This window comes from Agelaius tricolor, unplaced genomic scaffold (genome assembly GCF_023055355.1).
Source record: "Agelaius tricolor isolate 1412-34295 unplaced genomic scaffold, bAgeTri1.0.p SCAF_6, whole genome shotgun sequence".
In the NCBI taxonomy this organism is placed as follows: domain Eukaryota; kingdom Metazoa; phylum Chordata; class Aves; order Passeriformes; family Icteridae; genus Agelaius; species Agelaius tricolor.
In genome coordinates this window covers 49,859,333-49,882,403 of record NW_027269266.1, presented here as the reverse complement: position 1 = coordinate 49,882,403, position 23,071 = coordinate 49,859,333, and the positions used below count along the sequence as shown (strand labels likewise).

The 23,071-nt window shown below is 39.2% G+C and overlaps 1 protein-coding gene across 5 annotated transcripts in view; it reads right to left on the bottom strand.

Annotated features, from left to right (window-relative positions):
- TPK1 (thiamin pyrophosphokinase 1) overlaps positions 1-23,071 on the bottom strand; it is a 311,253-nt gene that overhangs the window by 112,440 nt on the left and 175,742 nt on the right. For all 5 annotated transcript variants that reach the window (XM_071429756.1, XM_071429757.1, XM_071429758.1 and 2 more), the window contains one exon: positions 11,802-11,897. In XM_071429756.1, the coding sequence (XP_071285857.1) occupies positions 11,802-11,897 (96 nt within the window). The remainder of the gene's footprint in view (positions 1-11,801; positions 11,898-23,071) is intronic.

Sequence of the window (23,071 nt, the reverse complement as noted above, 5' to 3'; positions counted from 1 at the left end):
CCCCACCACCTGTGCTGATGCCTTATCCTGTGTGGATCCCACACTGTTGTATTGCACTAAATAGTTTCTTTAGTTGTTGTTTTGCACTGGGTGATGGGAAATTTGTACTGAGTATGTTATGTCATGTGGATGGTTATTTCCCCTCCCCCATCACATGGTCTCTCCCTCATACACCCCCCTGCCAATACACCCTGGTGGTCGGTTCCCTGGTTACCCCTCCCCTCGCCCCTCCCCAATGGTATCCCATTGGCTGCGGTCCTCTTCCCCCGCCCCCATCCCTGGGGTATAAAACTCCACTGCAAGGGTGCCGTGCCCTTTTTTCTACTTGGGTGGTCACTGCAACCAGCAGTGTCCTGTCCCAAGCCAATAAACAGGATACTCGTCCCCACGTGGAGAAGAGCGCTTCTCGTCCTTTATTTCTGTCTATGCAAGACCGTATGGGCTAGAGTCTGAGCTAGCTGGACTGGACTCATATAACAGCTCAGAGACACGCGGACTCTTGCACCACACCCCTCAACAAGAGCCAGCCTGCAGCCCGTGCTGGAGGTTAACCCAGTCCTGCAGCATCAACATGTGGGAAGGACATGGCACAGGGAAGAGGCTCTCAGTTGCAAAGCGTGTCTCTTCAAAGCTTCTATTGTTCCCCCAGTGGATATAAATCATGATCCAAACCAGGGAGCCTTGCCGTGGACTGTGGCTCCTGCTGCAGCCTGCTTGGCAGAGTCTTGTACAGGAAGGTCCCTGGCTACTCAGGACCTGATGGATCAGACACTGCAAGTTCTGCCTACTGGCCACAAACATGAGCTATATCCTGTATCAGTGAGAGTCTGTGCACCTTTGCACATCTCCATGAGCCCTGACAACCTCCCTTTGATTTCCCTTACAGCTCTGTGGTGGGTTAATCTCAGCTGGCTGCCTGGCATTCACCCAGCCTCTCTCACCCCCTCTCCTCAACAGGACAAGGTGAGAAAATGAGATGAGAAAGCTCATGGGTCAGGACAAGGACAGGGAAATTGTTAATTATCAATTACCATCACAGGCAAAACAGACTTGACTTGGGGAAAATTAATTTAATTTACTACCAATTAAAAATCAAATTAGAGAGGAAAAAAAAATACAAAACTAAACCCACCTTTCCATCACTCACCTTTTTTACAGGCTCAGCTTCACTCCTTCATTCCTTACTCCTCTATCTCACCATTCCCCTGAGTGGCACAGGGAAACAGGGGACTGTGGTCAGTTCATACCCGCTCCTCTCTGCTGCTCCTTCCTTCTCATGTTCTCCTACAGTTTATATATATATATATATAGTATATATATATAAATAGTATATATCTATATCTATCTATATATATACACTATATATACACACACACTATATATAAATACTACATATATATATAGATAGTTTATATATATACGTATATATGTATATATAGACATACACACGCACACAGATATACTTTTTTTTTGTTTGTTTCATCTGAGTTAAGAGTAACGACTCAGGCACTTTCCCACTGTAACATTTAGCAGTGAAGTCTGTATAAAAGATGTCACAAGTAAGGCAGAGCTTTGGAGGACCTTCACTCTCCCACAGCAGCATCACAGAGGACATAACAGCCTGAGGCACTTGTGTCTAGCTAGGGTGAGGTATTAGCTCTGCTATTTAAAATGTTTAAACTCAGGTTCACACAGGTCTGAAGATCTCCCAATAGGTCCCAACAGAACAGTAATATTTTCAGTTGGTCTGAACATTAATCTTCATGATGAACAAGGGAATAATAACCTGTCCTATTATACTCTAGAGACAAATAGAAGACCTGAAACTAAAGATGGAAATTTTTTCCTGTGTCTCTTAGGCCCCATTCTGGGAATGGTTCCTCTTTTGAGTGATTTCACTGAATACTTGGGCAGTACACAATGACATTTTTTTTCCTAAGGGAGTTCAGACTTGCAGAGAGAAGTCTTGAATTTATACATTTGTTTCAAAGAAGCTGGACATATTTTTATACTCAAGGAAGTACATTATGATCTGAATGTCAATTTTCCTCGTCAGTGTAGTTTCAGTATTTATAGCAGGTAAGTTAAACATAGCCTGAGCAAATATACAATGTATTTTATTTTTCTACATTGTCCTCTAGACTGTATAAATTTAGCCACACACTTAAAAAGAAATGAAGCATGATTTCTTTAACTGGAGGCGCTTGTGAAGCTGTAAACCTTTTATGTTCACATTTAATTTGCAGAAAATATTGAGCTTTAATTGTTCAGTACTTAGTTGTTAGTTGTTTAAAAAAGAAATTTGATGGGTTCTTTAGTCAAGCTGAAGAGACCATCCCCTGTCAGTGGCAAAGTAAAAGGCAGGTGATTTAATAAGGAATATCTTGAGCATCAGAACTAGCAAAGCCTGGTTGCCAGGGCAGCTCTGCTATGAAGACCCTTCAAGTCCCTATCTTTGTTGAGCTGCCTTATTTTACTGTGGGAATACTGTAGGGGCCTTTCATATGTTACCAGGCTGCCTCATTTTCTCAATATTTTTAAGAGTTAAATTACTATACACCCCTCTGCCCCTTCTTGAACAGCACTGGTATCAGCAAAGAGGTGCAGAGTTAAATGTCAGGAAAAGCCAAAGGACTGCAGAAAACAATGAGGCCTCAGGCTAAAACATTTCTGTGTAGCACCAGCCACACACTTTTACTTCAGAATGGTTTTAATACCTTCCTCTCCCCTCTGTGCCAATACTCCTTTCTAGGTAAGGAAAGGAAAAGAAGAGGAAGAGCCACCACTGCTTCAAAAGCTTTTACCAATATTACAATTTCACTGTTTCTCTAGGCTGTTCAAAGGCCATACAACATTATAAAAAGAGGGAATATGTCATGGCAAAAAAACCCTAAATAATCCAAAACCAGTAAGGAAGAATTCTGATATACATTACTTAGGTTAAATAATTTTATTTGAATAGCCATTTATTTGAATATAGGATAAAAAAAGAAGCCACAGAAAAAGTCAATTTGTTGATTGATTCACCCTCTGCTTTAAGGACCAGATCACTTTCATGAAGTTATGAAAGTGTGCTCTCTAAAGCCAGTGTTTCCTATACTCAGGAATGTAGAAAACTGCTAGAAGTTTTTATGAAACTATCTCTGCAACAGCCAAAACACCTGTCATTCTCGACAGGCATCTCAATTTAGTAAAAAGAAACCAATTTGAGTTGTAAAAAATGCTCTATTATAATCTGCAGTTAAAAATTATCATATTAGCTCAAATTTCTTAATATGCTTAACAATAAACTTACATTCCATTAACTAAACAGAATCTAATAAAAACAGTTGTAACTTATGGGAGATTTCATTACACCACAGCATTCATGTGTCAAGCAAAGAAAAAGCCAAACCCAAGTTATTTATGAAAATCTCAGGCAACAACCTGAGGTCTCAGTCCTTGAACTGCAAAAAAATTGCTGGTGTCAAAAGACGTGGCTGTTCAAGATCTCCCCCTACAATATCCATGATCTCGACCGTGCCCATGCAAGTATGACAGTCTTTTGAGGATAATGATATGTCCTTGTAGCCCAACCACTTTCCCAGCATGGGGGCAGTTAGATCAGCAATAGCTGCTCTCAGGGAAGCTGTGCTCCTGCAAAGCAGAAGGGGCTGAAAGGGGGAGGAGAATCACATCTCCTATGAGAAAGTCACAAACAGAGCAAAATTGGTGGTTGCAAAGGGAACAGTACATTGCCTGTAGTAACCACACGCTTTCTGCTTCAAACATATTTAGCCTTTAACTAAGTTGAGAGAACAGTTGCTAGCTTCCTCATTAGCTTCTGCAGTCTGGTTAATGAGCATATCCTTGATCTCTTGAATCCCTTGAACTGCCTAAATAAACAGTATTTTTCCCCTTGCTCTTACTCTCCCCAAAGCTTGATATGGGATCTAACTTTTTTAAATAAACGAACTGAAATCAATGTGTTCTCCAGAATCCCTGCCCTGTTTATGTCTTAAAAAAATTATAACCATAGGTCCAATACAAGCCCCAGTAGAGCATACAAGGATTACATCAGAAAATTTCTTGGTATGTGATGCACTGTGTTCTTGCAGACACCCATACTGCATAAAATTATTTGAAGGCAAAGATACTCAGTGTGCCTTGATACTCACAGCTATAGAGGAACAGGAAGACACTTTACATATTAGGGTTTCTCTTTGGGAACTGGCAAGTTCTGATATCCTGTATTATAAGAAATGGATTTTGCCATCCCTTTACAATGGGAAGCATTAAAATAATTCAGCAGTGGGAAAGATGGATTAAATACTGCATTCCTTGAAGGCAGACTTGGACCGTAAGAGTTAAAATAGTCTTCAAGGATATGTCTGATGCCCTGTCATGGTTTGACACTGGCACAATGCCAGTGCCTCCATGAGAATTCTCTCTTCCTGGTTTCTGCTGTGAGACGTGACCAGGAATAAGCAAAGCAGGCTCCTACTTAGGAAAAAAAATTATTAACTAAACTACAAGGGAAAGGGGAAAAAAAGAAACACACAAGGAAAATGAAAACTTCACAAATACATCTCCTCATCCTCCCCACCAAATTCCCAATACAATACATCCCCCAAATCATTGACTCTCAGTCCGGCACCACCCTTCAGAATACTCAATCCTCAGTCCATCAAGAGGAGAAGGAGTCCCTCTTGTGCCAATGGTGACCTCTTCCTTTCATGTCCAGCGCTCTCACCACTGAACACAGACCAGAGCTGCTTCTAGGGTCGACTTTTAAGGATGCTTCATCCCACTCCAAAAAGGCACAGTCTCAACTTTGGGACATCTGTCCCCCCCATATTTTTCATCCCCTGGGGCCGAGGGGTACCCACACCGAACCCTCTTGGTTCTGAGGCATTGCCTCCCCCTAGAATGCAGTCTCTGTATCACAAGGGAACATGGCTCTGTCCATGGCTACACAAAAAGATCCAGCAAAAGCCACTCCATCATCTCTTCCACCTGAGTTCTTCTCTATTTCTCTCGTGGCCCATTTCCTCTTATCTCATCTCTATCTCTCTTCTCATTCAGCTCCAGGAGGATTAGCATTTGTGGGGTTTCCATCATCCAAGACAAGGGTTAAAAATCTGAGGCTCTGTCTGTCCAGAACTCCCACGGCTGCCCAGCCGGGCACCTTCTCGCCGCACCCCCTTCTCCTTCTCGGCCGGCCAAGCACAGGCACAGGCTCTCTGTCTGTCTCTCCTGGGGAGGGGGGGGCTGCCCGATGCCTCTCAGTGCTCCTCCTCCACCCTTCCACCCTGCAGGGGCCTTCCCCTCCCTTCTGTCCAGGGCCCGGCCTACCTCACCCGGCCCCATGGCTGCCCCTGCCCCGCCCAGCCCGCAGCCGGGCAGGGGAGCTCTGAACCTTTCCCTGACCAGAACCCAAGAGAGCCTCCCAGGGGAGAGCCCTGCTTTTAAGCCCGTGTTCTCAGAGGCGGATCCAATGTCCCAATGGCCACATTAGGTGCCAATATTAAAATCTGAGCATCCATTGGCCTAACCACAGCATCCCAGAAAACGTATTTCCTGTCAAACCACCACACGCCCTAAAGGAGGGATTTACTGCTGTTGAAAAGTATTACGAAATTCTGCATTTTAGAAGTGGAATTAGCAGGAAACACTTCAGATTCATTTGTTTCTTTTGGACAGGAAAGGTTTATGAAGAAGATTACTATTAATAACTCATGAAAAATCTTTTGATGCAACACTTGACAGAATAAGAACCTTTTCATTACACATATTTAACTTCCCCTAAAATATATCTCATTTGCATTTTTATTCTCCTGTGAAGCATTAAGAAGAAAAACTCAGAAGTGCCACCAAAAGAGAACAGCTTTATTCTCAGCCCTTCCTTCTAGATAGGATTTGGCAATAAATCCACAAGCTTCAGTGTCCTTATGGTCCTTCAGGTCCAGTGGTGAGGCACTGGGACCGGTTCCAGGGAAAAGTTAGGGATGCCCCATCCTTGGAAGTGCTCCAGGCCAGGCTGGATGGGACCCTGAGTAGTCTGGTCTAGCTGAAGGTGTCCCTGCCTGTGGCCGTGGGTTGGAACTAAATGATCCTTAAGATACCTTCTCACCCAAAACATCCTGTGATTCTGTGATTCTTACAAAAGCTTCACATTTCACCTTCATGTCAGCTTTGGGATTTTCCAGTCTGCCTCTCCCCCCTAGTCTGGTATTTTTGTAACTTCCCTGTTCTCAAATCCTGGTAACAGACTATCCTCATTTCTCATCTTTGCTTTAAGAGCCATTCCCACTACTCTTCTGGATACCCAAAAGTCTTCAGAAATGAAAACAGGTAGTGTTCCATCTTGAAATTACCAGCTACCAACATGAGCAGCAAAATTATGATTTATTCAGGAAAGGAAACTGATCTATTTGCTGCTAAAAAAAGCCACATATCAGGAATAAGCTCAGCTGGTAGCCAAAACCAAAACTAAACCAAATAGAGCCCAGTATTTCAATAATTATACCTTTTCTCTGTGGGACTTGTCTTTATGTAAAAAATTACTCTCTTTTAAAATAACATCTGATTTTTGTTTTAGGGTACTTTGGGTTTTCCTTCAGGGCCTTTATTCCTCATATAAAGACAAACCAAAGAGGGCTTAGTAGGGTGTTTGAACACTGCATGGCTGAAGGTGATACATAAACATCACTGTCTTCTCTTTGGCACTTTATAAACACAGGACTTCACTAACTTGTTTAGCCTTGCTCAATATAAAAGAAAATGGACTGATTTGACACTTTTTTTAAAAGTAGAAAGGGAAGAAGGCTTGCATTCACTTAAAAGAATTAATACCCTAGACTGCTGACTGATTGAACCTCTGAAGCGTGATTTTAAAATGGAAATGTTAGTAGAGTATCCCTTTATTGCCAAGGGTTTTTAGGAAGAGTTGGTTTGGATATTTTCCCTTTTTCATACTGACACTGGTGCTTTTATCAATTTAAACACACTAACATTAAACCACTAAAAGGCGTGTGGGTTTCAATAAAACTCATTTTTTATATCTTCAGCCCATATAACCAAATGAGCTGCTTTAACTTTTTTTAAGCAGAAAAGATAATAAAGCTAAATTAAAAGTCCCAGAGCTTAGTTTTAAGACTAAATTGTATTTTAGATGAAACAGTTAAGGAAAGTACAGTTTGTAACTCTGAGATAAAGATAATGGCTTAAATCTATCTTTATATTATGAGTATTCTTCTTCGAGCTGCAAAATTGATAAACACCCTCTCAGTTCTCACTGGCATTAGCTGCTACAAGCTGAGACCAGAGATGCTGTTATTGAAAGAGCATTTGATGAATATTGGGAATTGGAGGATCTTTCCCAAGTATACCACTAGCATGCTGGTAGGCTGTGGACAAAGTGCTTTTGTATTTCTGCTTTCCAATCTGCAAATCAAAGATAATAGCACACACTTCTAATGCAAGATCTGTTGATCCCTAAATAAGAGTTATTGTAAGCTTGCCTATCATTTTGCCTGTTCAGTTGGTTTCTTGAAATAGCTTATGTTAAGATGAGAGAAAATTAAGAACAGAAAGTAGTACCAGACAGACATAAGTTTATTTGAAGGTCTTGTAATGAAGAAAGGAAAGCACTCACATAACTACAGAATGAATAAAATAGTGATTAAAGCAGTAAAGCAAAATGTGCACACCTAATAGACCATAAACAATGTGAAAGACACACACAGCAGCAATAAAGACAGAGTTATTAGGACATTTAAAAAGCACCAATTAGGGCCAGGAAGGAACACTACCAGAAAAGATGTGCATTTATATACATACTTGCATGTGCATGTGTGTGCATGCATACTCACAGTCATGCAGAAAGAGAAAGAAAAATATCTAAGAGCCTTTAGGTTGGAAAGAAACTTCAGGAGACAAATTCTTCTGGTGTTACTTCATTGTTTCACCCATCCAATAGAAATGCAATTCACAAATGAATTAGGGCTGTGGAGAGGGAAGATTGAGACTGATTCTAGCTTGCACATATGCAGGGTACTGCCTTTTCTAAAATTCACTGCAGTATGTAATTATATATACATATAATTAGGTGACTTAGATCTCACAAAATGACTGCAATGCTGCTTTCTGCATGACTTGGCTTTGCAACCAAAATATGCAATGTAAATCAGAAATTAATTACCCTGAGGATTCAGAAACTATTCTAAGAGTGTTTATTTGAAAAATAAGGAAAAAGCAGTCATGAATTTGGCTAATTATTCCAGAAGACAGAATTCCTGCTCTTTATGTTGAGCAAGGAGTTCAAAAACTAACAAGGTATATTTTCTCCCTGATTTGCATCTCAGCTGACCATCAACTCTAGCTACATATTTCCTTGTGGTAAAGAAATTTCTAAGGCTCTTATCAAACTAACTACCAGTAAAAATCTAAGCTTTTTTTGCATCCTTCTTTACAAGTAGGGGCACTGAGTGTCTACCTCACCTGCATTCTCACTCAGCTGACCCCCAAGAAAACTGTTTGACACAGTTGTCTTTCAATATGTTATTCCTCTATTCAAAAGTTATTTCTTCAGAAGCTATTTGGATGAACAGGAAGAAAGAAAAGGAGGAGGATAAAGGCACAGAGACATAGAAAGTAAATTACACAAACCTAATCCCTTCGGAACAAAATACCATCTGCATATGTTCAAGTGAGCTCAAAAACCTCCATGACATAGAACTTCCATAGAGGTGACTGATAAATCAGAGCAGAAATTTTAATCCATTCAGTATAGCAGGTAAATGCTAATTTATTCTCTGACCAATGGAGGGAGGCCTGTTTTAAACACCTCAGCTACTCACACTTGAATTTCATCCAGACAAACTACCTTGTGGGATTGTGGATCCAAGGTATGCACTGAATGCAATTAACTTCCCAGCTTAACATATTGCTACTCAGAAATAGCAGCAAACACAGCAGGAGTGTGGCATCAATTTTTTAAAGATACTAAAGAGATACCTTCCTTGTTTCATAACTTCAACTATAAATCACATGAAAACAAATTTGTAGTGTCTCTTTGTCTTATTCCTCTTTGACAAGTGCTTTAAATAGAGTGGGGAAAAAAACAAAAACAAAACTGGAGACAAACATATTTTTTCTGGCACCAGGAAGACATATTCCACTTAGTTAATACTCTCTGCTAAAGAAAAAGCTTTTATGACATTTTGCAGAAGGAAGATAACTCCACTTTGTGACATGCAAGTTTGTCCTTGAGGTCAAAAAACACAAATGCAGATGAAGAACCCCTTCTGTATCCACTTCTAATTTTCAGACCCTGGACTGCCTTTTCTTCTCAGCTGTGTGTGTACCTCTCAGGTGACACACAGAATTCAACAGCAGTTTTCTTTGCTGAAAATATTTGCATTCTCCTCAAAGATTTTAGGTCTATGGCTGGAACAGTCTGTTGTCATACCACTTGACATTTTTTATGGCAGAATTGTTACCCATAAAGAAACCTAAATTAAGTGCAAATTTAGGTATTTAAAGAGGCTAGAGTTTCAGAAGAGCCAAGAGGTTGCATGCATAAACTGAGGCCAGTGTATTTTGCAAGCGCTCAGAATCTCTGTCATTCAGGGACCAGACATCAAGTTACTCTCTGCATCATCAGAACATTCTGAAGAACCATCAAACCTCCTACTAAAGAATTACAACCAATACTTCTGAACAAAGGGCAAATTAGAAACTGAACTAATAATTTATAGAATTATGATACAGTTTAGTCTTACATTTGCTTAAGTTTCACATTTTATCTCCCTAAGTGGAGTCAATGACTTCTTCAAATTCCTTACTCAGAGAATGCAGAAGAGCAGAAGCAGAAATGCATTATGCTTTATCTAGAGTGCATGAATAAGATAGCATCTTATTATGTTTTATGGAACAGGCACAGCAAACAAGAAGTAGCTAGCATTTAATGAACATGGTGCTTAGTTTTAGAAAATATATCTGTGTTACTTCTTTCACCTCCGAAGAACTCAGATTGTATTTAAAGCACATCTCTTACATGTAACACCATACAATTATAACTGAACTGAAATTTTAGATTTAGTGCATTGGCATGAACACTGCACAATTGCTGCAATTACACTCAGGCTTGTACTTTAAAAAATATCCTCAAAGATCACAATGTGGTTTCCTTTAGTCAACTAAACACAGCTTTACTGTGAGAGTGATCACAGAACTCTAACTTTTACAAATAGACTACTTATTGTTTAAACACACCTGCTGTAGCTGTCATATTCCCATTGCTCTCATTTTAACCACACATTGATTATTCATCATAAAACCTCTTGTAACAGCTTAAAAAAATTTGCTCTCTAGTAATAGCTGGGATTGAACTGAATCCAAGAAGTGTTTAAGTTCTTCTTCATTGAAAGGGCATTTCTATTAAGAGGAAAGCACCTTACTTGCCAAATTCAAAACAAATCCTAGGCATAGGTGGCTCATCTGTTCCAATGGCACTCATTACCATTCCTGTCCTAGATGCAAAGACATGTCTCTGAGCTCTCATGATGAAAAATTATAGGGGGAAAGAAAATAAACTGTTTTATAAAGAGTTTCCTGGCTCACAGCCAGACAGTAAGACAAGTGTATGGTGAAACCATCCCATCTCTGTCTATACTGATGGAGAAAAAAAACCCCTGATGAACAACAGCATTTTATTGAGATGCAATTGCAGATGGGTATTCTGTGACAGCACTCCAAAGTGTCCCACGGACATTTATTGTCTTTAGAAGAACAAGAAGTTTTAAAGCAGCTTAAGCAAAAACTGGTGAATTTTTTATCAGCCTGGAGTGAGGAGGGAAGAAGGAGAGAAGGGTATAGGCATTTCAATCCCCTGCTGCTTTGTTGGAGAATGGTGATATCAGGAAATTGACAACCTTCTTATCCTGCTACAATGAAAATGGGAAAAGAGGTTTACACATCCCTTTCCATGTTGTGCTATTGTTTTAATTTTCCTACAGGCCTCTTGTCCTCACTGTGGGTGAAGGATGCAGCAGCTGCTCCCTCTCTTCACTCATACATGAAGAGCAGAAGAGAGAGGTCAGCTCTTATGAATCACTATTCCATTGAGAGGAAAGGGCAGCAATCCCAAGAGCTCATCTGCCGCCGACTCATCACATTTGAAAATTCCCAAGGAATTTCACCTGTACATCTCAGAGACAAAACAAGGGGCCTCCTGTGGAAGGGTAGAGGGAATGTTGACTCCCTTGCCTTTCCCATGAAAAGAGATGGACAACTCCATATGGCTTCTTTTAAGTTTAGTGCACTGGTTGCTCTGCAAAGTCTGCCTTTGATTCCAAGGGAACATTTTGCAGAAGGAGGTATTGCTTACCATTTGTAATATTGGTAGGACAAGACTTCCCCTCTCCATTTCACCCTTGAAAGGTTAGAGAAAGGGGAATGAACATGAACTTTAAGACTTAGTGTGCCAAGACTTGAAAATATATTTACATGCCAAAGTGGAACTCTTGCTTTGAACACCAGCCACAACAGCCTTCTGCACTTTGGGTAGTTCATTAACAGAAATCAATACAAGCTGCCTTTTAAGAAAGCTAACACTTGTTCATCGACACACTTTGTAATTCCTTTTAGCAGAAGCATCAATGCTTACAAATGTGCAGTAAATTATGGCAAAACTACAGGATGTCAAGGCTATGGAAAATAGTTTCATTTCAGTGCAAACTTGAAAGATTAACCTAAATACAATGAGAAAAAGAGTAATTACTAAGAAACACAGAAAGAAAAAAAAGTGTTGTCTTTACCTGGAGGCCCTTCTTCTCTATCTTTTTCTGGAGTATCTGAAGGCACTTGGTGAAATCTGTGAGGTCCTGATCCATGGTCTCAATTAACTCACATCCCTAGTGAAGAAGCAACAAAACAGAGAGAGAAAAAAAAGTCAGTAATTTTTCAAATTTAAGAACTAATGACATCTTTGGTGAAATTAACTGCAGACAACCACTCAGAGTCTCTGCATGGAGATGCAGGATTAAGCAAAAGACCCTTACAGAGCCCAGTAACTGTAGGTCCCAGTTCAACTAGTTATTATGAACCAGCAGCTTGATAGGTCCAGGAGTATATACTCAAAGCCATTTGAGTACATCTGTGAATTTGGATAAGTATGTTTTACAGTGGTCTGCTGGATGGACAAATTCTGGTGTAGTGAGCCCTGGGTGATTGGTAATTTTCAGGAAAATGACTGTCCTCTCTGGTGCTGCACTTACTATGTCTCTGCTACATACATTCAAATCTGTATAAATGTGAGCACACAGAATTGTTCAAGCACCCCAGAAACAGTGCAGTTGTACTGCAGTCAATTTGCAGTGGTTCAACAACAATTTCCTTGCACTGGGGTATTATGGCTGAGAACATGTTAGAGAAGAGCAGGAGTTCAGATTTCTTAACTGAAAGCTAAGGCAATTCCTAAGCCTCTGATAAAAAGCTGAGTCAGGAGAAGGGAAGTGTATCTACCTCATAAAGTCACTATTCAAAGAGGTTTAAGGAATAAAAAATATCTAATATGGCATTATGAATTAAAATTAGAATCATACACATTGGATTTAGACTTTCCCTCTCCTACTACTTCAAGGTTCCCTTAAAAGCCTCCTAGCTTTGTCTTACTTGACAGATTTTATGTTTCTGCTATACACAATAACAACTGATAAGAGAAAAGCATTCAGAATACAGAATCTTTGTATGTGTGCCTCTGTGTATAAAGTACATCACTCTGTTGCATCAGAAAAAACCCCAAACAACAAAGCCAACATAAAAATGTTAAAGTTGCCTTTACCTTGGTGATAAAAATAAAGGTAGAGAAGACAAAATTTCCAAGATTAGTGAAGGCACCGAATTTAGTTAATATCATGCAACAAAGTAACAAGCCTCCAATAGGAAGACACACTATCACTGAAATGCTTTCCCACACAGCCAGACTGCATATAAAACCAAATAAAGTCATCAGGCAGTAGGAGATTAGGATAAAGTAGAAGAGAAAAGTGAAAAGATAATAACAGGTTTTCTATTACACTTCTCAAAAACTTCTGAAAGAAAGCTGGTCAAAAGTAGCAGCCTCTTTCTGAGACCTGATATTGCTCTAAATATTTTTTCAAGTAGTAATAATAGGCTTGCCAAGATGAAGCATCATGTAGCTGCAACAGCACATGTAATCAGAGACCTCCATTGCAGAAGTGATGCTGCTTCCCCTGCAAAGTGGTGAGGGAAAAGGTGCGTGGATTCTGCACTCAGTGCTAAGCACAAAACTATTTTAAAAGCTGCCATAGCTTCACTTTTCTCTGGAAAAGACCAAAAATGTAAAATTGGCAGGGGGGGCACATGACACAGGCTATCTGGAGCCCATAATGAACATGTGAGTTTGGCAACAGCAGCCAGAGATACCCAGGGAGCCCAGGAAAGGTAGAGGGTTGTTCAGTCCCACTCAGTCCCACTCAGAAAGCTCAGTCAGATCTGAAAACCACTGAAGGGAACTTGTTTATCAAAGCTACTCTAAATGAAAAGGTGTCCCATTCACTAAGAATGGGGTGCTCTCAAACAGTCTTGATATCAGCACTGATAGTGGGAAGAGAGACCAAGCTGTGAGAAACCATAAACAGACAGACAGGACCTCAGTATTTCTCAGACAGCCTCTGAGCAGCTTGAGAACATGACAGATGAAGACTAAATCAGCAGCAGGGACAGGTACTGCTGAGTGTGGGAGAAGACACAACCTCAGCTGCCAGCTCTTAAATTAGCAGTAGAGAAGTCAAGCCTTTTATCTTTTGCCAGGGCCATTCCTTGGCTTCACAGCATTGGCAGAAGCAAGCAGTTTATAGATACCAATTTATGAATGAAAAATTTAATCCCCATTCTCCCTTAGCAAAATACTTCTTCCTCCAGGCATTAACAAATTAACACACCTGATCTTGAACAGTTAGGTTTGTCAGCAGAAGGTAGGCTGCAATTCTACTTTCCACATAAGGAATATCAAGGTGTCTGGGTTTTTTTTTTTTTGGTTGGGTTTTTTTTTCTTTGGTTTTTTTTTTTTTGGTTTTTCTTTTTGTGGGTTGTTTTTTTTTTAATGATGTCCTACAACACTTTAAACTATGACTTATTATTTTATGATTTTATGCCACTACTAGAAACATTACTCTTAAGTTTAATTCTTGCCTAGCATCTCAGGATGTTCTTTGACAAAAAATTATTCTAGAGGAACTGCAAGGCACTACCAAGGCAAGATAACATTAGCATAGTGATTGGAGGGCACTGAAGGTCATTCTGCTCCCAGAGAAAACTCTGCTGCACCATGCATAGACAACGTATGTTCTGCTACTGTCTTCTGTGCAAATTCACAATAAAAGGCCTCAAACACCTAGCACTGGAATGGAGTGTGAATATGTGAATGGGATGTCAGATGCACTATTCATTAAAGGCAGTACCTGTGAGTACAGTAAGAGCTGGTGCTTGTAAGTGCCTGGAGCTGTTTACTGACTACATTACTCACCCATACCTTTAATGCTTTACACAAGCACTGCTATAGGTCATCATGTCAAAAAATGTTGATAGAGTGCTACCATTAAAGCCACCACTTTCTTCAAATTAAACTGTAATTTCTCATTCTCTTTCCACATCAAAGAGATAGCCAGTTGTAGAATTGGCAGACATTTTAGTACTGCTCCTTTTGCCACAATGTCAAAGAGACTGGTATGGTTAGATTGAACAGGGGAGGGGACAAGCAGCAGAACTGGATCCTCCATCCTCTTTACAGTCTTGCTGAAATTAATGCCTGTGCAGTTCATGTTTGCTGATGGTATAAGAGCCTCAGATAAATCTGCTCTCCTGCCACATCAAGTCCAATATTTTATGCCATAGAATTGGATGACAATTGTAATGCAGTTCCTTTCAACCTTCACTGCATTATTCTGGAATGACAAAAATCTTCAAGACAGAGCTATCCAATGCAGTCAGAGTTTAATGAAAGGACAGTATAGCAACACAAGATAGGCAATAACACATGTAGTTTTATAGATACCCGCTCAACTTAATGACATTAACCTTTGGTAAGAAAGTTTAAAAGCCAAACAAATTTAACATTAGGAAAGGTTAGAAAAATCAATAGCACACAGCAGGAAAGAAAACAATAGATTTCATCTGATGATGATACAGCTTTGGTGAATGATAGGATGAGACAGAGTATGAGGCTTTTGCTATCCTGTCATATTATAGCAGCTATGGGAGGCACTTTGCTAAAGAAGGAGTGTGTCAGACACACTTAATAGGACTGTTGAACCCTATATTTCAGACAGACACTGAATTCAGAGAGGCACTGAAATGTCAATCTGAACATCTCGGCATTTCCCCATTTTAAGAAATATTACAAATCACAGGACATTGTGTGTTTGCAGAAAGCAGTATGTAGTTGCCCATTCTCCCATGTTCTTCTTAATCTTTTATTAAGAGAATGTAATTTTTTTTTTTCTTTCTGTAACCTTTTTGAGTATGGGAACATAATTAGAACAGAATACATAAAATATCCTAATATGTCTCTATCTCCCAGGTCTTCCTATGGCAAACCATTTAACACTATCTTTTGAAACCTGTATCTGGCTGTGCTCAGTGGGTGCACCAGTGACATTCAGTTCAGTCTTTTAACAATACTTGAGCACAGAGGCTCAACTTAGAGCTATCAAACTCAAACAGATGTGCTTATGTATAGTGCTAATGCCACACATCTTCAAGAAAAACAAGGAGAAAGGAGACAGCCTGTAGATTCTCTCAAAATCACAGCACTGACAAATAAATTTTAAGAAACCTATATAAATTAAATGTTATCTCCAAACATTCTCCTTCCCCTAGACTTCACCTTCACAAACAGTAATGTACCCTCTTTACCCTAATATTTCACTGACCAACTGGGTAAGGCTATAGATTCTCAGAACTACTTCATTTGGGAACTTTTCAAAGTCATCTGGTCTGATCTCTTGCTAAGAGTATGTTAGATTTGCTCAGGTTTCTCAAGGCCCTTTCTGGTCCAGGTTTAGCTGGAAATGGAGTCACATCTCCCAAGATGGAGATGCCACTTCCCTGGGCTACCTCTTCCTGTGCTTGACCACTCTTGTGAAATTTTCTTTCCCAGTGGCAAATGGGGATCTCTTGTATTGCAAATTGTGGTTGTTGCTTCTTCTCCTACCTCAACTTAAGGAAGAATCTCTTTTTGTTTTCTCTCTGCCCTTCCATTAGGAAGTTTAAGACAGCAATATGATCTGCTGCTCACCTTTTCTTCTGGAGGTTTGAACAAGACAGTTCACATCAGCCTTTTCTCATGTCATATGTTCTAGATTTCCCTAAAATGTATTTCCCTCACTTGTACTGTATTGGCATGCAGTAATTCCACCTTTGAGAGTCTGAAGACATAATTTAAGAGCAAGGAGGCAGAGGGTTCCCAGATATCTCTTCCTTTTAAAGTAAATTTCTGGCCACAGGGAATTTAATTTTGCCCCTCTGGTATCCTCTTCCTCTTTAGCCCACTCACAAAATAACTCCAACCTTCACATTCCTCATACACTAGCTGCAGCCACCTGAAAGTTTTGGCCTCCCCAACATTTTCATACACAAATGTACAGCAGACAAGCATTTACATCCTGAATTGGACTCAATGCAATTGATACTGAAAAACAACTCTGTGGCATTCACATCTTCTGGAGAAATCCCTTCACCCAGGATTTTTCTCCTGAGAAGCTGAGAAGCCTCAGAGAAAAAGGAAAACAATAATTATCTGATCTGCTTCTCCTGTGTTTTGCTCATGTGGAATGTGTTTGGAGATTGTTTATCAACAGGTGGTTGTTTCATTGGTTTCTGCTGTGAATTGTTTTCATTCTTTGGCCAATCAGTGCTAAGCCGTGTCAGAGCTCTGGAGAGAGTCACGACTTTTCATTATTACTGTTTAGCCTTCTGTAAGTAGCCTTTCTGTATTCTTTAGTATAGTTAATTTAGTATTCTTTAATATAATATAGTATCATAAAACAATAAATTAGGCTTCTGAGAACATGGAGTCAGATTCATCATTCCTTCCTCCATCTGGGGACCTCATGAATACAACACAACTCTATGAAAAAGCATACATGGATTGAAGCAAAGTACTGCTCTATGTACAGAAAGAGGAACAGAAATGGATTGCAGGATGTGACTGCAGGTCTTGGACCAGTTCTAGCAAAGAAGATAAAATATCTGGATGCATAACCCTACAAGTTCAACAGAGGACAAACATTATGTTCTACCACCTCATCTGTAATAGGAGGGTGGTTTTTGAGGCCACAGCATTCAATCAGTATCAAAAAGGAAAAAAAAACCAAAACAACCATAGCTGGGGAAAATTTGTTTGTAGAGATGGCAGAAGCCCAGACAGTGGCTGTTGGCCCTGTATTCCACAGCTGATCCAAAACACCTCTACCAGAATCGAAACCGAGTCTAGCATGGGAGGAAGATGAGACAGGCTGGAATGTAACTTCAAACATTCTGAAAATGTTTAAAGATACAGGATTATAGACAGGCAGAACAAGAACCTCTAATTTGAACTACTTCTAGGCATAAAAGTTGCATAGATTTCCTATAGGTGGTAAGATTGAGTTAGTATGATTACCAAATTAACATGGCTGGTTTATGTCTATGAATTACAACCAGCAGGAAACGAGGGAACTGAAACCTTTTGCATTTGGGGAGTAGGATGCAAGTAAGGAAGGCAAAGCAGTTAAGTTCACTGGCTTCTTTTGGGAATTTCAAATACTGTTGAACAAAAGTGTTGAACAGCTTTTCTTTAACTCAGTTTAATTGTGTGAATTTTCTTTTCATATTTGAAATAGAGAACAAACCAACTATGTGCAATTGTTGAAAATTATTTTTGATATTTGAATAGTCAAAATACTTAATTAAGTTAATTTAATTTTCTTCTAGTTTTTGGACTCAAATTTGGCTGACTTCCTGGCATCAGTAAAAGCCTAATACTGTATGGATTGCTTCACCTCCAGTCCTAGGGTTCATGGTGTTTTCACTCATCCAATTGCACATTAAGGGACACTGCCATTCAGATTGACTAAAATAATTCATTAATCATGTTGAAACCTATGCTCTGAAAGCCAAATAACTGAAATTTACATTCAGGTGAAAGCCTTATTACTGAAAAGCAAACCAAGAATGTCCAGGTTTGACTATCACTTATAACCTTATATAACATCACTTTGTTTAATAAACAAGTACTATCTAGTGGCAGAAACAAAATCAGTAAATATATGTAAACATATGCACAGTTCCACAACCCAGAAGCTACATGAACTTGTCAAATTTGACAAGCATTCAAAACAACAACAACAATAAAAGTGCTCTGTAGTTGAAACTGACTGCAACAGCTGCAACCTCTCCTCCCTTTCCCTATTTCTATTTTGATGTGATCTTTTCCACAGTAAATAAAATGTTTCCTGTTTTTGTTTTTAACGAGTTAGCATGTGGCTTCTGGTGGAGGATTTTTTTTGACATCATACATTTTATGTTGAGATAATAGCAATGAAAGAGTTCATCTGCATTAATAGAGTTCATCTGCCCCCTTTTAAAAGAAAAGTCTATTCATGAAATAGCAATTATTTAAAATGAACAAAATATGAGTCTGTTTAGTTGGTATCTGACTGATAGCAGAGAAAGCCACTGCACCTTCTTTGCCACCTATTAGATACCAAAACCAAGAAACCCAAACGTTTCTAAATATAAAATAAAAACAACACGTGGAAGCAATCTGCCCCCCTGCTCCCCAAATTAAAAAAAAAATAAACCAACAAACCCCACAAGCAGACAAAAGCCCCCCAGCAAGCACAGTTAATGTTCCATTTGCTGGAAAAATTCCCAGTATTTATCTGTACTGGAGCAAATTCTTCTGATGTATTAAGTTTGGTGAATGAAAGCAAGAAATGCTCACAGGTCAGAAAGTGCAGTGATATACACATCACTGCAATACCTTTATCAGAAGGCCACTAACATATTTTAGAACTTTTAAATAACTGAGCAGAGAAGTAAGAGTGTTGCGTGAGAAAGGTCTGTCAGGAGTTGCAGTCTCATATTAAACCCATATCTCTCCATACCCATTTCTTGCATTTAAACAGTAGACCTACTTTTGTACATCCCTGTGCAACCCAAACATGTTATTTTTTCAATCTGATGATTAAAACTGAGCACAGTACAACAGTGACAGCCACCTGCTATTTTTGGATCTTCTCTGAAATATCCCTTATGTGCCCTTTTCTGAAAAACAAAGGTTCAGAAAGGGGAGTTTTAATTGATGGTCAGTCTCTCTCTGTAATCAGCACTGTGAAAAGCTTTTGTCTACCAAGATGGTTATGCCCTTTGGATCCTAACCTAGTGATGAGTCTGATTACAGTATCTTGCTTTTCTTGGAAAATAGCTTGAAAACAGTAATTGCCCCTCTGTGTGCATTTACGTGCTAAGATATGAGGTAGCTCTTGGAAGGGAAATCAGAGAGCTGGAACTGCACCAGTGTCTGACAAAAGGGAAGCATGTGCCACTGATTGCAGAGAGCAAGAGCCACTACCCAGTTGTGTTGATGACAGTCTTTTTTGTTGACTTGTATGCACTTTGAACCAAGACAAAGAACTGTATCATTTTCAAAAATAAGGCAAATACACTTAAATACATGCTAAAACTGTCTTTGGCACTCACACCAGTGCATATTAGAGTCAAGCACTCTTCTGAAATAAAGCAAGAAAGAGAAAAGCTGCCTTAACCACAAATTCTATCTGTGCCCCACAAAGTTGAAGAAATAGAGCATATCCCACACCAATTTAATTGCAGTAACCAAACAGGTTTTTGTTTTGGCTTTTGTGCTTCTGTTGTTGTTGTGGTGGTGGTGGTTTTGTTCTTTTTTTTTATTAATTATAAGGGCTTCAGGTTAGCAACTCTTGCTTTTTACCACATAGGATGACAGACACTCTACAGAAATAAAGTTAATAAGCAGACACTGTATTTGAATCGACTTCAGTTTCCAGACTAATTGCCAATTCTCAAGAACATCTCAAGGTAAGAAAAACAAGGAGAAAACAGCATGGCTTGTACTGAGGTGTTTTCAAAGATCTGGGCTGACAAATTTTAGACATCCTAAACACTATTTTAACATGTTCCTTTGCCAGCAGCCAAGAAATCCAAGAGCACTGTGACTGTGAAAAATGCATAGAAAATAGCCAAAGAGATGTTAACTTGGATGGCATAAAATTCCCTGCAAGGCATTTCTAATCATTAATCTTATTTAAATATATATGACTAGTACACCTAGTTCTTCTCTCTTGCATTTGGACAGACTTTATGCAGCAGAATTTTTGTTCCTTAGCTAGTATTTCCCAGTATGTCCTTACTTTCAAAGGTATGTAATTGCCAAAAAAGAATTTGGATTGTGAGAGTAGAGGTGCATTTTAAATATTGATTACTGGACAGATTTTATTGAGACCAGGCTCCAAATGTGTGCTAAGGGCAAAAAAACCCCATAAGGGTATTCTTACAAAACTCTGTCTATGAGTACAAGATGAGTAAAAAGGGATTTGAAGATTTTGATTACCTGAAGACAGGAAATTGAAAGGAGAAATATTGTCCCTATCATGGATAAAAGTCCAAAAATTGTGTTATCAAGACAATTCAGTAGCTCCTCTTTTCTTTTTGGTATTGGGATATTAATAAAACCAGCAAAATTAGTCTCAAGACTGATCCATCAGGAAAGATACTAATTACTTCCCACTGCTTGTTAGTTTTCTTATGAATTGCTGCCTGCCTTTAATTTGTGTCTTAAGCTCTAACTTGGCTAGATATGTAACTAGATAATACTCTTTTCTTTCCCTCTTATTGTTCTGTCTGACAGTTTCTAAAACCTCTCAGCCTCAGTGTAAGAGCTGTATATCACAAGGAATAGAAGAAACTTTCTGTGAGGAGAGTTTATTCATTGTCTGTAATACCCCATCATTTCAGGATCATTTAATATAGATCAAAAGGAGAATGCCAAACTATACAAATCCTCAGCACAATGCAGGTCAGCTTCTGTGTTCCAAATTTTAAATGATATTCCTGTCCTCTCTTCCTCCAGTTTTTCTTTCCAGTCTTTTCAATGAAGGGAATGGCAAATTTAAACTTATGAAAATCTCTTGCTTTCTTTAGGCAGATTGTCTATGACAGGCAGATTATATAACATTTCCAATATGTGCTGGTGCCTGAGAGAGGCAGGAGCTTTACATTGCTGAAAACTGAGTATCTCCCCACACTGCCACACCAGGTCTGCATCCTCCTGCATATTTATAGGATACCAGAAAAAGTAAGGCAGAATGAAGGAAATATTTGTTGTTATCCATACATACGCCATATTAACTACAGGTAGAAAATTAACACACCAAAGAGATGTTGCTTTTGGGAACTTATTGGAGGAAAGTTCCTAGCCATACCTCAACAGCTTCCTGTCAGAAGTAGCAATGTTGTTAAGAATGCCAAACTCAAAGGCACTGCTATTAATTTAGTTACATCTTCTGTATTGAAAAGAATTTTGTGGCTCCAAGAGTGAGAAAGGCTGCATAGGTTTGGCAAATGCTCAATCTTAATGTAGACCAGCGAAAACAGGTTTCACAAACTCAAAATAAAATTAAATTGTTCAGTATTTTAACAACTATAAATATTGCAAAGCTAACAGCAATGAAAATACATAACAATAATAATTATAATAACAGCAGCAACAGCAACAACCACCACTCAGCTTTACAATCCTTTTCAAAGAACATCAAATTATCTAGGAGCAATGAACAGAAATAATTGACATGCTGACATTTTGACAGACATAAGGGAAAGCTTGGGAAATTAAAGCACTGCCCAGCAGAGCAGTTCTGACTTCATCACTAGCAAGTGTTCCACTGAATATGAACACATTTCCAAGTGAAATGCAGGCTATTTGCCGTATTTCCACAGAACTGAGGTCGATTCTTGAATAATAATAGGTCACACATCATATTCACATAGTTGCTGCATTTTCTATTTGTGGAGGATTTCAAATCTCAAGTGAAATTGCTGAACAAATATTCAGTACTTAGATCTGAGAGCACTTGATTACTTGCTAAGTTGGACACCAGTTTTATCTTCAAGGCCTGCTTTTTGATAGGCAAAGGTTGTGGGTTTAAAGACAGAGAACACCTAGAAACTGGGCTGTATATCCTTCTCCTTGTCTCTCTTTTCCACATGAAATATAAATGAGTACTCAGGGGAGACTTCAATTAGAAATCAGAAAATACAAGCTTACTGTACTGAAAATAGTTCCGTTACATGTGACATGCTTCAAGCTTTGAACAGGTGACAAATATGACATCTAATAAAATAAATAAAATATGCCCAACTAGCTTCAATTACTCTGCAAGTAATACAGAGCTTTGCAACATAAGATTTTGCATTGGTGTACCCTAGATCTCTCCTAGTGGGATATTCCTTTGCTCTACATAGCAACAGTGATTTCTGAAGTGTCACTTCTAGCTCTTCTTACAGACTACTGTGATTCCAGGAAAAAGCAAGCTAGCACAACATAATGGGTACAAGCTTTACAAAGGCACTATATAGTCAACTTCTTGTTTTAACAGGTTCTGTTCAGAACCCACTCCAGTAACTATTCTCTGAGAACTGATCACAATGCCCTGCATAGCCTATATATTAAAGGGATAAATCACAGAGCAACAGAATGTTCATCTCCAGCAAGCAGGGGTCCCACTCTCATGTTTATTAATGCTGTAGGGTATGCCTAAAGCAAATTACACTGAACTGAAATCTATATGAAAAATCGGATCCCAAGATCTTCCCCTACATGACTGAGAACAGGATTTGGCCTCCTGCATCTTCTGTTGACAAAGGGCAATGGAACTGTCAGGCATATTCTTAACACAAAACGCAAGCCACTGCTGTTTGTGCAAAGAGCTGGAATGGGTTTGCAGGAACTGAATGAAGCAAAAAAGCTGAGTGTCACATTGTGCTA